Below are 17,638 nucleotides of genomic sequence, written 5' to 3'. Positions count from 1 at the left end.
CTGCAGGGACAGGGAAAACAGAGACAACCAAGGACTTGGCTAAAGCCTTGGCAATTCAGTGTGTGGTCTTCAACTGTTCTGATGGACTTGACTACAAGGTGCAACGTGGCGACAGTAATTGCAATTGGCTATCCTTTCTAATGTCAACATTTACTCTGAAATGTGATGTATTTTAAATGAGAAGGAAATATGACTTTATATTTCATGTGAAAATAACATACATGTGTTTACTCCTGTGAACAAAAGCAAAAATTTGGAGGAAAAAAATGCACAACAGTTAAAAAAATGATGTGGTAAACTCACCTACCAGCAATTCCACTTGTGAAGAATAAATTCCTTATGGGATCCGGTTAAGATGTCCCAATCACAAGAAGGTTAAACACAATTTCCAAAGCACTGGAGACATGACACCATTCTTGAATTGGGATCTAAAGAGGGCTTTGACAGGAGATTTGCATTCACATGGTTTTGGAGCGCCTTTGCAAGTGGACAACAAAACAATTTAGCTCTCTTCACTGTTGCAGGCTCACGCTTGATGGTGCTGTTTGAGTCCGCTGTTGCCAAAGCAATCAACTCTCATGCCTTTCATCAGAGTGAACTATCATATGCTGTACTGTATTGTGTGTTTTAGATTTTCCCAAAACTTACTTCCCTTCTAGTTTTCAGGCCAACACAATGCTTTCATTGTTTATGTGTTTATTCAAATCCTAACAGTAAACATTTTTTGACTATTGGTTATATTAATAGTACTGTATTTTCCCGTGTATAAGGTGCACCCAAAAGCCTTGATTTTCCTCAAATGATGACCCAGCGCCTTATAGGCCGGTGCTGCGCCTTATATATGAAGTAATATTAAGCCACAACAGGTCTCGCAACTACTGTCAGGAGCCACCAACTCCATTTCCCCCTGTAGAAGAAGTAGTGCACAGTCTATGCTGGGAAATATATCATGCAGCCTCTACTGTAGCACCTTATAATGTGGTGTCCCTTATACTGTATATGGAAAATCTTTTTAATCATGTCATTCATTGAAGGTGTGCCTTATAGTCTGGTGCACTTTTTATGTGGAAAAAGGTTTAACCAGCAGTGATGACCAGGTGGGTGTGTCATAACAAAGGGACATTTTGAATAGGGGATGTCTGAACCTCCTGAGACTCTGTCGAACACGCGGGTCCGATTCACCGAACCGCTAGGGTTCAATCGAACCCTGGTTGAGAACCACTGATTTAGACACGTGAAGGAAGGCGGAGCGCCAGTAAAATACGCATCAGATTGTCTAACCTCCTCTGCCCTCCTGAATATGAAAATATATATTTTGGATAATTCTTTAAATCAAATATTGCTAATAGTGTCCCTCTGATATTCAATCCTTATTCTCTCCATCAGATGATGGGACGTTTCTTCAGTGGACTTGCTCAGTCTGGTGCTTGGTGCTGTTTTGATGAGTTTAATCGAATTGACATTGAGGTGTTGTCGGTCATTGCGCAGCAGCTCATCACCATCCGGAATGCCAAAGCTGCAAAGGTATCTGCAAATATTTTGAAATGCTAACACAAACAATATATTTTTGCACCACGTATCATTTCAACAAAGTGTGATGACATTGTTTCTTAGATGACAAAGTTTCGATTTGAGGGCCGAGAAATCAAGCTCGTGATGACCTGTGCGGCATTTATTACCATGAACCCAGGCTATGCTGGAAGATCAGAGCTACCTGATAATCTTAAATCTCTCTTTAGGCCCGTCGCTATGATGGTGCCCAACTATGCACTCATTGCTGAGGTAACAGCTTTACTGCCTATGTCTGATTTTGACATTGAGCTGCACATTCACAGTATTCCAGTGGGAAAAAGGTCCTCCATTTGCTAAACTGCATTCTGATCTCTCTACCTGTGTTTGTACTTTATCCCACTTTCTCTTTATGCAGGTTATTTTATACTCAGAGGGATTTGAATCCAGTAAAACTTTAGCAAGGAAGATGACCCAAATGTACAAGCTGTGCTCCGAGCAGCTGTCCCAACAGGACCACTACGACTTTGGGATGAGAGCCGTCAAATCGGTTCTTGTCATGGCAGGGTCAGTGAATCACACATCATAACCCTCCTAAAATAATGAATCAGGATGTTTTCAGAAGACACAGACTGAAAAAATACCACATTCTGATAAGAATCGGTGTAATAATTGGATTTCAAGGTACGAACGAATCACATGCTTTACAAAGGATGTGGCTTATTTGAGCAAAGGTGTACACCATCTTGTGAAGATGCTTCAAGCAAAAAAATAGATATATGATATTTGTCAAAATAGGACTTGGGCAGTTTGAGAGGTTGTCTTCATGTAGTATAGAACATTGATTTTTTTATTTTTTTGGACTGCATGAATATGAAACTCGCATCACATGAACAATGAACATGTTTCTAATTAACGGCCTGATGTAGAAGTGCACACACACCTAACAAACACAACAATTGGTAGATTTATAAACATCATATATGGACTAAGAATGCACGATAAAACAAATATCTATCTTGTTTTCCTAATATGCATTAATATAATAACGCATTGATGTATGGAGCGCCTTTCGTCAGAGTGCTGCCTTATGGCAAGACGGACAGCATGTGTCGTGTAGGCTAGTACAACAGAATAGTAGAGTGCCATGCAAGCTACAGAAATGAGCCATGCTTATTGTGTGTGTGTGTGTGTGTGTGTGTGTGCATTTCACCTAATGATCTGTCATCAGGTCTTTGAAAAGACAGAACCCTGACCTCATTGAGGATGTGGTTCTGATTCGCGCTCTGAGGGATTCAAACCTGCCAAAATTTCTAACAGATGATGCACAACTGTTTGGGTAAGTGTACGAATAGTTTTATTTGATATTTTGGAATTGATAGAAGGTGCTTATTTCAATTGCCGAACATGAAACGCTTCATTTTTGGCTCATAGCATCCTCTTTTAATCTTCTTTTCCTTTCGGCTTTTCCCTTCAGGGGTCCCTACAGCGAATCACTGTCCTCCATTTAACCCGGTTTTGTGCATCCTCTTCTCTCACACCAGCTACCTTCATGTCTTTGACATCTCTTTGACAACATCCATAAACCTCCTCTTCTTCCTCTCTGTCTCCTGCCTGGCAGTTCAAGGCTCAGCATCCTTCTACCAATATAGTCACTCTCTCCCCTCTGTACATGTCCAAACCATATCAGTCTGGCCTCTCTGACTTTCTCTCCAAAGCCTCTAATATGAGTTTTCCCTTTGATATACTCATTCCTGATCCGATCCAATCTGGTCACTCCCAAAGAAAACCTCAACATTTTCATCTCTGCTACCTCCAGCTCTGCTTCCTGTCTTTTCTTCAGTGGCACTGTCTCCAGTCCAAACATCATGGCTGGTCTCACCACCGTTTTATACACTTTTCCTTCCATCCTAGCTGAAACCCTTCTATCACACATCACACCTGACATTTTTTTCTCCAGCCGTTGCAGCCTGCCCGGACACGCTTCTTCACCTCTTTTCCACACTCTCCATTGCTCTGGACAGTTGACCCCAAGTACTTAAAATCCTCCACCTTCTCTATCTCTTCTCCCTGTATCATCACTGTTGTACTTGGGTCCCTCTCATTCACACACATATATTCTGTCTTACTGTGACTGATCGTGTCCCTTATACTGTATATGGAAAATCTTTTTAATCATGTCATTCATTGAAGGTGTGCCTTATAGTCTGGTGCACTTTTTATGTGGAAAAAGGTTTAACCAGCAGTGATGACCAGGTGGGTGTGTCATAACAAAGGGACATTTTGAATAGGGGATGTCTGAACCTCCTGAGACTCTGTCGAACACGCGGGTCCGATTCACCGAACCGCTAGGGTTCAATCGAACCCTGGTTGAGAACCACTGATTTAGACACGTGAAGGAAGGCGGAGCGCCAGTAAAATACGCATCAGATTGTCTAACCTCCTCTGCCCTCCTGAATATGAAAATATATATTTTGGATAATTCTTTAAATCAAATATTGCTAATAGTGTCCCTCTGATATTCAATCCTTATTCTCTCCATCAGATGATGGGACGTTTCTTCAGTGGACTTGCTCAGTCTGGTGCTTGGTGCTGTTTTGATGAGTTTAATCGAATTGACATTGAGGTGTTGTCGGTCATTGCGCAGCAGCTCATCACCATCCGGAATGCCAAAGCTGCAAAGGTATCTGCAAATATTTTGAAATGCTAACACAAACAATATATTTTTGCACCACGTATCATTTCAACAAAGTGTGATGACATTGTTTCTTAGATGACAAAGTTTCGATTTGAGGGCCGAGAAATCAAGCTCGTGATGACCTGTGCGGCATTTATTACCATGAACCCAGGCTATGCTGGAAGATCAGAGCTACCTGATAATCTTAAATCTCTCTTTAGGCCCGTCGCTATGATGGTGCCCAACTATGCACTCATTGCTGAGGTAACAGCTTTACTGCCTATGTCTGATTTTGACATTGAGCTGCACATTCACAGTATTCCAGTGGGAAAAAGGTCCTCCATTTGCTAAACTGCATTCTGATCTCTCTACCTGTGTTTGTACTTTATCCCACTTTCTCTTTATGCAGGTTATTTTATACTCAGAGGGATTTGAATCCAGTAAAACTTTAGCAAGGAAGATGACCCAAATGTACAAGCTGTGCTCCGAGCAGCTGTCCCAACAGGACCACTACGACTTTGGGATGAGAGCCGTCAAATCGGTTCTTGTCATGGCAGGGTCAGTGAATCACACATCATAACCCTCCTAAAATAATGAATCAGGATGTTTTCAGAAGACACAGACTGAAAAAATACCACATTCTGATAAGAATCGGTGTAATAATTGGATTTCAAGGTACAAACGAATCACATGCTTTACAAAGGATGTGGCTTATTTGAGCAAAGGTGTACACCATCTTGTGAAGATGCTTCAAGCAAAAAAATAGATATATGATATTTGTCAAAATAGGACTTGGGCCGTTTGAGAGGTTGTCTTCATGTAGTATAGAACATTGATTTTTTTATTTTTTTGGACTGCATGAATATGAAACTCGCATCACATGAACAATGAACATGTTTCTAATTAACGGCCTGATGTAGAAGTGCACACACACCTAACAAACACAACAATTGGTAGATTTATAAACATCATATATGGACTAAGAATGCACGATAAAACAAATATCTATCTTGTTTTCCTAATATGCATTAATATGATAACGCATTGATGTATGGAGCGCCTTTCGTCAGAGTGCTGCCTTATGGCAAGACGGACAGCATGTGTCGTGTAGGCTAGTACAACAGAATAGTAGAGTGCCATGCAAGCTACAGAAATGAGCCATGCTTATTGTGTGTGTGTGTGTGTGTGTGTGCATTTCACCTAATGATCTGTCATCAGGTCTTTGAAAAGACAGAACCCTGACCTCATTGAGGATGTGGTTCTGATTCGCGCTCTGAGGGATTCAAACCTGCCAAAATTTCTAACAGATGATGCACAACTGTTTGGGTAAGTGTACGAATAGTTTTATTTGATATTTTGGAATTGATAGAAGGTGCTTATTTCAATTGCGGAACATGAAACGCTTCATTTTTGGCTCATAGCATCCTCTTTTAATCTTCTTTTCCTTTCGGCTTTTCCCTTCAGGGGTCCCTACAGCGAATCACTGTCCTCCATTTAACCCGGTTTTGTGCATCCTCTTCTCTCACACCAGCTACCTTCATGTCTTTGACATCTCTTTGACAACATCCATAAACCTCCTCTTCTTCCTCTCTGTCTCCTGCCTGGCAGTTCAAGGCTCAGCATCCTTCTACCAATATAGTCACTCTCTCCCCTCTGTACATGTCCAAACCATATCAGTCTGGCCTCTCTGACTTTCTCTCCAAAGCCTCTAATATGAGTTTTCCCTTTGATATACTCATTCCTGATCCGATCCAATCTGGTCACTCCCAAAGAAAACCTCAACATTTTCATCTCTGCTACCTCCAGCTCTGCTTCCTGTCTTTTCTTCAGTGGCACTGTCTCCAGTCCAAACATCATGGCTGGTCTCACCACCGTTTTATACACTTTTCCTTCCATCCTAGCTGAAACCCTTCTATCACACATCACACCTGACATTTTTTTCTCCAGCCGTTGCAGCCTGCCCGGACACGCTTCTTCACCTCTTTTCCACACTCTCCATTGCTCTGGACAGTTGACCCCAAGTACTTAAAATCCTCCACCTTCTCTATCTCTTCTCCCTGTATCATCACTGTTGTACTTGGGTCCCTCTCATTCACACACATATATTCTGTCTTACTGTGACTGATCTTCATTCATCTCCTTTCCAGAGCATACCTCCACATCTGTAGTTTCTCCCCCACCTGTTTCCTGCTCTCGCTACTGATCACAATGTCATCTGCAAACATCATGGTCCAATGAGATTCTGGTCTAACATCCTCTGTCAGCCTGTCCATCACCATAGCAAATAAGAAGGGGCTCAGAGCTGACCCCTGGTGGAGTCCTACCTCCACCTTGAATTCCTCCATCACACCGACAGCACACCTCACAACTGCCTTACAGTCATGATACATGTCTTTTAATACTTGTATAAAATCCATTTATTTTTCTTTTATTTTAATTTGCGAATATCCAAAATGTTGACAGAAGAAAAAGTTCATTCAAAGTTCAAAGTTCAGGCAGGATGCTGTAACAGAACAAATGTGAAACAAGTGAAGCACTTTGTATACTTTCTGTATGAACTGTATATATTCATTAACTTGTATACAAATCACCTAGTGGCATCCTGTCTGACTTGTTCCCTGGTGTGTCCATTCCTGAGCATGACTATGGCATACTGCACTCAACCATTGTGGAATCTATAGTGAAGCGAAACCTGCAGCCTCTGGCCACCATGATTAATAAGGTACCAACGTCTATGGCACGCCTTCTTAACCTGGGTTTGATCAAACCCTATGGGTTCGATGAGTCGGTCTCAGGGGTTCGACAAAGCCTCTGCATTGAGGGGAAGACACACGCGATTCAATAGGTGAATGAGTTAACACGCCCACGTGCCCATCACTTGCTGCAAATGATCACATGACATTGCTTGGCCTGTGGGAAATGTAGTTCGATTTGTAGTCAACATATATACTTATCTTTTGATATATTATTAACTTTTTCATGTTTTTAATAAATACTGTTTTTTTAGCATGTGTAAAAAAATCACTATTGTTCACTCATGAAGGGTTCGGTGAATATGCATATTTACTGGTTAGGTTCGCAACCTCTAAAAAGGTTAAGAACCACTGGTCAAAGGTAATACAGTAAAGTCTCGTTATATCGATATTCAAGGGAGTCCGAAAAAATATCGATATAACCGGGACTATCGATATATCCGACCCTGTTTGCATGTAATTTTCTCCGTGCGTGCATAGAAATAGTATCGATATAACCGGGACAATCGATATATCCGATATCGATATAACGAGACTTTACTGTAATAATAATAATAATAATAATAATAATAATAATAATAATAATCCATCCATCCATCCATCTTCTGCCGCTTATCCGGGGTCGGGTCGCGGGGGCAGCAGCTTCAGTAGGGAAGCCCAGACTTCCCTCTCCCCAGCCACTTCTTCCAGCTCGTCCTGGCGGATCCCGAGGCGTTCCCATGCCAGCTGGGAGACATAGTCTCTCCAGCGTGTTCTGGGTCGTCCCCGGGGTCTCCTGCCAGTGGGACATGCCCGGAACACCTCGCGAGGGAGACGTCCCGGGGGCATCCTAATCAGATGCCCGAGCCACCTCATCTGGCTCCTCTCGATGTGGAGGAGAAGCGGCTCGACTTTGAGCCCCTCCCGGATGACCGAGCTTCTCACCCTATCTCTAAGGGAGAGCCCGGACACCCGACGGAGAAAGCTCATTTCGGCCGCTTGCATCCGGGATCTCGTTCTTTCGGACACAACCCATAGCTCGTGACCATAGATGAGGGTTGGGACGTAGATCGACCGGTAGATTGAGAGCTTTGCTTTTTGGCTCAGCTCCTTCTTCACCACGACAGATCGGTACAAAGTCCGCATCACGGCAGACGCCGCACCGATCCGCCTGTCGACCTCTCGATCCCTTTCACCCTCACTCGTGAACAAGACACCCAGATACTTAAACTCCTCCACTTGAGGCAAAATCTCCTCCCCGACCCGGAGAGGGCACTCCACCCTTTTCCGACTGAGAACCATTGTCTCAGATTTGGAGGTGCTGATTCTCATCCCAGCGGCTTCACATTCGGCTGCGAAACGCTCCAGCGAGAGTTGGAGAGCTCCACTTGAAGGCCCCAACAGTACAACATCATCTGCAAAAAGCAGAGATGCTATACTGAGGCTACCAAAACGGAAACCTTCAACGCTTCGGCTGCGCCTAGAAATTCTGTCCATAAAGGTTATGAACAGAATCGGTGACAAAGGGCAGCCTTGGCGGAGCCCAACCCTCACTGGAAACGATTCCGACTTACTGCCGGCAATGCGAACCAGACTCTGACATCGGTCATATAGGGACCGAACGGCCCGTATCAGCCGCTCCTGTACCCCATACTCCCGAAGTACCCTCCACAGAACTCCACGAGGGACACGGTCAAACGCTTTCTCCAAGTCTACAAAACACATGTAGAGTGGTTGGGCGAATTCCCATGCGCCCTCGAGGACCCTGCTAAGGGTGTAGAGCTGGTCCACTGTTCCGCGGCTGGGACGAAAACCACACTGTTCCTCCTCAATCTGAGGCTCGACTTTCCGACGGACCCGCCCCTCTAGGACCCCTGAATAGACCTTTCCAGGGAGGCTGAGGAGTGTGATCCCTCTGTAGTTGGAACACACCCTCCGGTCCCCCTTCTTAAAAAGGGGGACCACCACCCCGGTCTGCCAATCCAGAGGCACTCTCCCCGATGACCACGCAATGTTGCAGAGGCGTGTCAGCCAGGACAGCCCCACAACATCCAGAGCCTTTAGGAACTCCGGTCGGATCTCATCCACCCCCGGGGCCTTGCCACCGAGGAGCTTTTTAACCACCTCGGTGACTTCAGTCACAAGGATCGGAGGGCCCACCTCGGAGTCCCCAGACACTGCTTCCTCCAAGGAAGGCGTGTTGGTGGAGTTGAGGAGGTCTTCGAAGTACTCTGCCCACCGGTTCACGACGTCTCGAGTCGAAGTCAGCAGCGCCCCACCCTCACTGTACACAGTGTTAGTGGTGCACTGCTTTCCCCTCCCAAGACGCCGGATGGTGGACCAGAATTTCCTCGAAGCGGTCCGGAAGTCGGCTTCCATGGCCTCACCGAACTCTTCCCATGCCCGTGTTTTTGCCTCGGCGACCACAGAGGCTGCATTCCGCTTGGCTAGTCGATACGTGTCAGCTGTCTCAGGAGTCCCACAGGCTATATAAGCCCGGTAGGACTCCTTCTTCAGCTTTACGGCATCCCTTACTACTGGTGTCCACCAGCGAGTACGGGGATTGCCTCCACGACAGGCACCAACCACCTTACGGCCGCAACTCTGATTTGCCGCCTCAGCAAGGGAGGTACGGAACATGGTCCATTCGGACTCAATGTCCCCCACCTCCCCCGGGACATGTGTATAGTTCTGCTAATAATAATAATAATAATAATAATACATTTGATTTGTAAGGACCTTTCAAAAGTCAAGGACACTTTACAGTCGCAGGATAAGTTTTTCTGCGAGTGTGAGTTATCAACACCTGTTTCTTTTTCAAACACGAAGGAAATACAATTATAATCAGTTGGCAATGAATAGTAATGAAACTGAATTTGTGACATTGGTTTGTATTGTATGAGCTGGCTGAGAGCAGCGGTGTTTGTACTTATCCCTTTGCGTTTTGAACACTAGGTTATCCAACTGTATGAGACCATGATCGTGCGTCACGGTGTCATGCTGGTTGGACCCACTGGTGGTGGAAAGACCTCCGTTTACACTGTCCTGGCAGATACGCTGGATACCCTTTATAGCTCCGAGTACAGGGAGGAAAATCCCTTTTTTCAACCTGTGAAGACTTATGTTCTCAACCCCAAATCCGTCACAATGGGAGAACTCTACGGAGAGGTACACATTGGTGAACATTGGGCCAATAAGTCCTTTTTTGGCACATTCACCAACTTTCTGTTTGCTTTTCAAAAATAATCTGTTGTAGGTGAACACACTGACCCTTGAATGGCGTGATGGATTAATGGCGCTCAGCGTCCGAGATGCAGTGGACGACACCAGCGATGACCACAAGTGGGTTATTTGTGATGGACCAGTTGATGCCCTGTGGATTGAGAACATGAATACCGTGCTGGATGACAACAAGATGCTCTGTCTGGCGAACAGTGAGCGGATCAAACTTTCACCATCCATTCACATGGTCTTTGAGGTAACATCTTTTCCACAACCATACACACTTCTGATGTTTGTTTGTTCTTCCACCATTACGACCAGAGACATTTTAAAATTCCAGATTTTCTTTTTTTCAGGTCCAGGATTTGGCGGTGGCCTCTCCAGCCACTGTCAGTCGCTGTGGGATGGTCTACATTGACCCAGATGAACTCAAGTGGATGCCTTATGTCCAGACATGGCTCAGTGGTCTGGGATCCAAAGTAGGATTGTGACAAACAATCACTATATACGTACATGCCGTGTTACATTCCATGTTCATTCTGTGTTACATACATTGTCGGTTAGAAAACAAGATAGGCTTTTTGTCCATTGTGCGCGGTTTATTACGGCTTACCATTGCCTGTTCGGAACACGAAATCTGGTTAGTGTCCCCACTACAGAATGTATGATTCCTGCATTTGGCAAATAGCATCCAACACCAGTGTCTACCTTCCAAACCATTGCATGCACAATTGCGAAACTTCAAACAAATATGTGATCTAAATCAAGCACCGAAATAAATATGAGATCCTGGTTGTACGGTTGCCCTATGGACCTTTCAGGTTGCAATCTGGCAATTATTCACCAGCATTATCTGGTGAATTTGAGACCAGAGAAATACCCATACGAACAATTAGGATCAGGGGTTGAAGGTCTCTAATTGCTGATATCACAGTGCACATCTGTGATCTCTAAGCAGAGGTCTACATCATCTGCTCATAAACGTCAACCACAAGTTGACGTTCTTATCATTGCATTTTTCGTATTTATACTTGCTGTCGGACTGAAGTAATTCAGTTTCTTCCTACGTAGAGGAGGATCAGTGTGCTTCTTGTGTGCTATATTTAAAATATATAAATGCTACTGTTTGGATTGTCAAAAAAAAATCAAGTCTGCTGTATTTACACATGCAAGCGTGAAAAACTCATTTAAAAAATGTCATGCTGTGCACGTCTGCAAAAACACCATCTCAAGGTCTAACCTGCCTCTGAGAAAATTTACACCACATTACATGTACAATACTATCCATGCCTGTGTGGGTTTTCCATGGGTACTCTGGGTTTCCTCCTATATTCCAAAAATGTGCATGGCAGGCTAATGGAACAATGTAAATTCTCCCTAGGTGTGATTGTGAGTATGAATATTTATTTGTGTGTGTGCCCTGCGTTTGGCTGGCACCAGTTAAGGGTAATTCACGCTTACTGCCCAATGATAGCAAGAATAGGCTGTATCATACCGACAATTCCTTGTGAAGTCAATTCAAAAAGTCAAAGTCAGCTTTATTGTCAAATATGCTAATATGTATGACATACAGCACAGATTAAATTACTGTCCTCTCGGACCCAGCATGCAAGGCACTTATTACTAATTACTTTAACAAACATAATAAACATGAAAATTGGCCATCTGCTAAATTGTATACCACATTCAGACGTACAGTAAATATGTGAAAATCAAAGATGAAATGTTGATCACGAGTCGCATATTCAACTTTTGATGGAGAACCCATGATATGGAAATTAACAGATGCTAAAATGACAAATAGAGAGACACTCTTGTTCAATCACTCTCATTTTCTCCTCATTTCAGATTGAATCAAATATGTCGTGTTATTGCCTGCCTTTTCCAATCGGATAGCTTGTTGATCTGTCCACACAATGTAAATGAAGCTTATTCATTTGCCCAATTTTCTAATCTCACTGTGAATATCCGTCTTCCTTTTCATCATGCGGCCCTTCCAGCTTCCAGACTCTGTGAAGACGATATTACTCGAGTTATTTGAACTTTATGTGGAAGATGGGCTCCAATATATATGGAAATATTGCATCCAAGCAATTCGCCAGGTGGACATAAGTAAAGTCTGCACCCTTTGTTCATTGATGGAGGCACTACTGCTCGGCAAAGATGGACCAGACTTTAATATGGTATATGAAATATCTGTAAACTGTTATCAACGACTGGATAAATATGATAGATGTGTCAATTGGTTCATTGCTTGTACTGTAACATTCCATTCCCTTGTGACATGTGTTGTATGTGTTGGTGCATGTCAGGATTCCAAACGCCTCAATGATCTTCTATGTCAGACCTTCATATTTTGCTACTTGTGGGCAATTGGTGGCAACTTACCCTGTGGTCACTGGGATGATTTTGACAATTTTGTCAGGGAGCAATTTAAAGACAACAACAGTGCCAAGGTACTGCAGAACTTATTTATAGTTAGATACGATTGTTGTAAATTGGATTGTAGGATGGAATGCTTATTGTTTGATTGTTTCATGTGCAGAGCACTGCTTTTATAAAAGAACCAGACAAAAATATGTGTTGGTAAAAATGATGTGCTCCTCAATCTTAGAGCAAACAGAAATAAAGGGCAGTTTCCTTTATTTGAGAAAACAGGCTGATCGCGCACATTGAAATTTTACTCACTTTGGATCACTTAAAATTATATGCGAATCAGAATCAGAATATTCTTTATTGGCCAAGTACCGTATGTAGTTTTTTGATGTTGAGAGAAAGATAAAAGACAACATACAAGGAATGTGTCTCCGGTAGAACATGCTGCATTTGTATCATAAAAAAGACATGACAAATAAGTATGGAGACAATGTTGAATAATTTAGCAAAAAAGTGATAGAGCACATGCTTTACAAAGTGCATGTCAAAGAAAGCCACCTGTTTACCTCATGAAGAGTGTTTTGCATCTTTAGGTATTTGCATGTGTTTCAGTAGTTAAAATTTCATTTTGTCTTTATAGCTTCCTACCAATGGAGCCCTCTGGGATGTGTTCATCAACTTCAGCAAGAATTCGTTTGTCCAGTGGGAGAAAATAATTCCATTATTTTCATACGACAGTGAACAAGCCTTCTTCGAGATGTTGGTTCCCACTGCGGACACTGTCCGCTATGGCTATCTGATGGAGAAACTGCTCTCAGTACGCCATTCTGTCCTCTTCACTGGTTCCACAGGAGTGGGGAAGGCAAGTGCCATTTTGTCATTTCTCAGAATTCTCTCCACTTTATTGTCGATGTAGACTGCAAAGATTAAAAAAAAAACGTGTGTGCTTTAAATCAGCAGGGTTCCCACGGATTCTGCGTTACATTTTTTTTTCTCCATATTGAGACAAATCAACATTTTTATCTTATCTCATCGAAAAGAAACATTGAATGTATAACTTAAAAGCAAGGCCCTATTTGTCAATAAATGTCAGAGATTTGTCTTTTGTCTTTCTCTCAACATCAAAAAAAATATTTATGGAAATATTTGTGACTCTTGTGATTGGTTGACAAATTAAATCTCAAATGGATTCAAAAAGTAAGTCTTGTAGTTAATTGCTTACCGTATTTATTCGAGTATAGCACTCAAAATTTTCTACCTAAAAAAGAACTCAAAGTTTGGGTGCGCGTTATAAACGAGGCCTGGGAAAAAAAAGTCTCATATATTGTACCGGTATATTTAATGCTTTATCCCTTCCAGGAGGGGATAACATTTCCAGGGCCATTCTGATGCCTTTCAGTTTCAATTCCCAGAAAGAAATTTACATTGTCAATAAATGTTTTTTATCATGGATGCATGTGTCTTCACTTAAAATGCTAGGTCTGAGCCGAGAAAAAGTGAAACAAAATTTTATACCGATTTTTTATTGAAAATTAGGGGTGCCCGTTATACCCGAATACATACGGTAAATCCAGGTGCGCCAAACTACATTGGAGTTACATCTTCCCTTGGAGGAAGTTTATTACAATGAAACCAAATAAATGTTGTATCTCTTTGTAGTATTACACAACCAATTGATGGATTACCACTGTTGAAATCAATCAAGTCAACTGAGCTTCTGTTGTTGTTAAATAACAGCACTATATAAATCAATATGTATTGTATTGTATTGTATTGTATTGTATTGTTCGACTGTTGTGTGTGAGTGTGAAAAGGGAAACAACACGATTGAAGTATCTCAACTCTCTTCATGGCACATGACAATGTAACATTTTTATTCAGTATTTAGCAAAGGTCATGGAAGTTGACCTGCATGATTTGCTTTCGGGGGCGAATAAAATGATTTGTCGGGCCACGTTTGTCCCCCGGACCTTGTGTTTGACACATGTACTGTAAGCCATGGGAACCCTGAATGATGATGTGTGTCTCTTCCAGTCAGTGATAGCTCGGGGCCTCCTCAACAGTATCCAGGAAAGTCGTGGTTACATTCCTGTCTATATCAACTTCTCTGCTCAGACATCTTCTGCCCGCACACAAGAAATCATTGAGTCGAAGCTGGAGAAAAAGAGAAAAAACATGCTTGGTAAATAGGAAACTAATTGTGATCAATTCAGAAAAAGAAAATGATAACAGCAGCTTTTCAACCACTTTGTATCTTCATTTTGTCTGTTCCATCAATCATTAGTTTAATTCCAACACACATGTATACTTTTACATGCACATCCCCATTCAATCGAAACATGTACCTTGTGGTTTCTTTGCACTCGTTTGATAGACCTCGTATTCTAACACTTTTGTGTCTTACTTTATGCAGGTGCGCCTAAGGATAAGAGGATTGTGGTGTTTGTGGACGATCTGAACATGCCCAAATTAGACAGTTATGGCTCTCAGCCCCCCATTGAACTCCTACGTCAGTTCCAGGACTTCTCTGGATTTTATGACAGGGAGATGTTCTTCTGGAAGGAGATACAGGTACACAGTTGTGCAAATACCACATGAATAACTTAATAGAAATGGTTGTGTATGTGCTAAATAATCAGCATGGTAAGAGACAGTTAATAATTATTTGTATTTACAGGACAAAGGGTATCTTAGAATTCATGAAAAAAATAATCATTGTAAGTTGCAAATATATGACACAAACTTCAGAACTGATCTTATTGATATGCATGAAAAATTCAATTGATAATGTGGAAAGAAAACTACAACCTTGAGATGTGGAAAACATTGCCCTGCTAAGTAGTCATGCTTTTGTTTGTTTTATGGAATGCCATACACAAAAAAAATCATTTAGTCCTGATTATTAAAAACTAATTAAATGAATAAAATGCAGAGCCTGTTTCCCTGCCTTGGCACTTTTTCACTTTCTGCTCCAGGACATGACAATCGCGGCAGCATGCGCTCCACCAGGAGGAGGACGCAACCCTGTGACCCCCCGTTTCATTCGCCACTTCAGCATGCTTTGTCTGCCCACACCCTCAGAACAAAGCCTCAAACAGATAATCATTGTCAGGATACACATCACTCAAGCACACTCAGAATGCATACGGTACTTCACCCTGCTTATCATCCCCCCACCCGCTTCGTCTGTCCTCCAGGCGATCTTGTCTGGTTTCCTCAAAGAGTTTCCTCAACCGGCGAAGGACTGTGCAAAACAGATTGTGGATTCAGCCGTGGAGATTTACAACCGCTTAAGTGTGGATCTACTTCCCACTCCAGCCAAGTCTCACTATGTCTTCAATCTCAGGGACCTCTCCAAGTGTGTCCAGGGTGAGCAATGAGTACGCATAAATACATAGTATTTATATATATATATATATGTATGTATTTATATATATATATATATATATATATATATAAATTTATATATATATATATATATATATATATACAGTAAAGTCTCGTTATATCGATATCGGATATATCGATAGTCCCGATTATATCGATACTATTTCTATGCACGCACGGAGAAAATTACATGCAAACAGGGTCGGATATATCGATAGTCCCGGTTATATCGATATTTTTTCGGACTCCCTTGAATATCGATATAACGAGACTTTACTGTATATATATATATATATATATATATATATATATATATATATATATATTCTCTGGATATTCCCACATTCAAAAAACCTGCAGTGCACGCTGATTGAACACTCCAAATTCTCCCTTGGTTTGAATGTGAGTATGGATGGTTGTTTGTCTCTGTGTGCCCTGTGATTGGCTGGCAACCAATACAGGGTGTCCCCCGCATGGCTGGGACACGCTCCGGCACCCCCCGTCAACCCTAATGAGGACAAAGCGGTCTAGAAAATAGATATATTGATGCATATTACGATCTTATTCACATTGGATTTACAGTTGCGCCTATGTGAATTCTTCTTTCACTGTCTTTATTTCAAGGTATGCTGCAATGTGAAGCAAGTCAAGTGCGAGATAAAACTCAGATTTTTCGTCTGTTCTGCCATGAATGTCAGCGGGTTTTCCATGATCGACTCATCAATGGCCAAGATAAAGAATATTTTAACACAATCGTCTGTGAAACAGCCGGTAAGTAAGGATTCTTTCTTCATACGCGGCGGCCCCAATTTTTATTTGTGGTGGTTGATCATTATTCTACATGCTAATATGTCACCTTTCACTCGTGTCTCCTGTGTTTAGCCAAATATTTTAGTATTACCTTGGATCCCTCATATTTTGTGACAGAACCCATCATATTTGGTGACTTCATCAAGGTATGATTTTTCGCATAAACTCATCATTTAGATCACTGGTTTTTAACATTTTTCCTTGCTCGCACCCCATTCAATTCACCAACCACTGCTCCCACCCCCAGAATCGAATGCAAATAATAAATAAATAAAAATGATTACCATATATAATATATAAGTGGCCCGGTAGTCGAGTGCTGAGCACACCGGCTTCAGAGTGCAGAGGTCGCAATTTCAAGTCTTGCTTTGGCCTCCCTGTGTGAAGGTTACATGTTCTCCCCGGGCCCGCATGGTTTTCCTCCGGGTCCTCTGGTTTCCTCCCACATTCCAAGAACATGAATGGCAGGCTGGTTTAACCCTCATAATTTTCCCTAGGTGTGAGTGTGAGAGCCGGTGGTTGTTTGTGTGTGTGTGCCTGCGATTGGCCAGCAACCAGTTGAGTATGTCCCCGCCTCGTGCCCGAAGACTGCTGGGATAGGCTCCAGCACCCCCCCACAACCCTCTTGAGGATAAAACTGTCCAGATTAATGAATGAATTAATATATTATACTGTATATACAAAATAATTATGATAAGAATTGGTTTACTTTACAGCTACATTACTTAATTAGAATTATCCCTAATGCCAGTTAACACAATGTCTTCATGATTTCCAGAATTGTTTTTTGGTTACCCGACCATTATCCCCGAAAAATTGTAAATTTCTCCCAAGTTATCCTCACACCCCCTCAGAGAGCATTCTCGTCGCACCCCTAGCGAACACCACCGGATAAGAATCACTGATTTATATTCCGTTCATTTCA

At 42.2% G+C, this 17,638-nt stretch overlaps 1 protein-coding gene and 1 long non-coding RNA gene across 2 annotated transcripts in view; one reads left to right on the top strand and one right to left on the bottom strand.

The window, feature by feature from the left end:
* The window catches only part of dnah6 (dynein, axonemal, heavy chain 6), a 52,537-nt gene that overhangs the window by 10,338 nt on the left and 24,561 nt on the right, over positions 1-17,638 (top strand). The window contains exons 22-35 of the mRNA XM_089006079.1: positions 2,741-2,848; positions 6,782-6,908; positions 9,874-10,086; positions 10,175-10,396; positions 10,497-10,619; positions 12,141-12,323; positions 12,453-12,596; positions 13,157-13,378; positions 14,551-14,698; positions 14,930-15,087; positions 15,492-15,623; positions 15,714-15,885; positions 16,528-16,674; positions 16,786-16,859. Coding sequence (XP_088862205.1) covers positions 2,741-2,848; positions 6,782-6,908; positions 9,874-10,086; positions 10,175-10,396; positions 10,497-10,619; positions 12,141-12,323; positions 12,453-12,596; positions 13,157-13,378; positions 14,551-14,698; positions 14,930-15,087; positions 15,492-15,623; positions 15,714-15,885; positions 16,528-16,674; positions 16,786-16,859 — 2,173 coding nt within the window. The remainder of the gene's footprint in view (positions 1-2,740; positions 2,849-6,781; positions 6,909-9,873; positions 10,087-10,174; positions 10,397-10,496; positions 10,620-12,140; positions 12,324-12,452; positions 12,597-13,156; positions 13,379-14,550; positions 14,699-14,929; positions 15,088-15,491; positions 15,624-15,713; positions 15,886-16,527; positions 16,675-16,785; positions 16,860-17,638) is intronic.
* On the bottom strand, positions 13,328-17,186 carry LOC148892675 (uncharacterized). The gene is made up of 4 exons (XR_016116223.1): positions 16,998-17,186; positions 15,674-15,760; positions 14,487-14,670; positions 13,328-13,433 (listed from the first exon to the last, which is right to left on the bottom strand). It is a non-coding gene; the product is annotated as an uncharacterized LOC148892675 (long non-coding RNA).

The sequence above is a fragment of the Hippocampus bargibanti genome, linkage group LG10 (genome assembly GCF_051943395.1).
Source record: "Hippocampus bargibanti isolate YZ-2025 linkage group LG10, ASM5194339v1, whole genome shotgun sequence".
Lineage (NCBI taxonomy): Eukaryota > Metazoa > Chordata > Actinopteri > Syngnathiformes > Syngnathidae > Hippocampus > Hippocampus bargibanti.
This window is presented reverse-complemented; position numbering and strand designations above follow the sequence as displayed.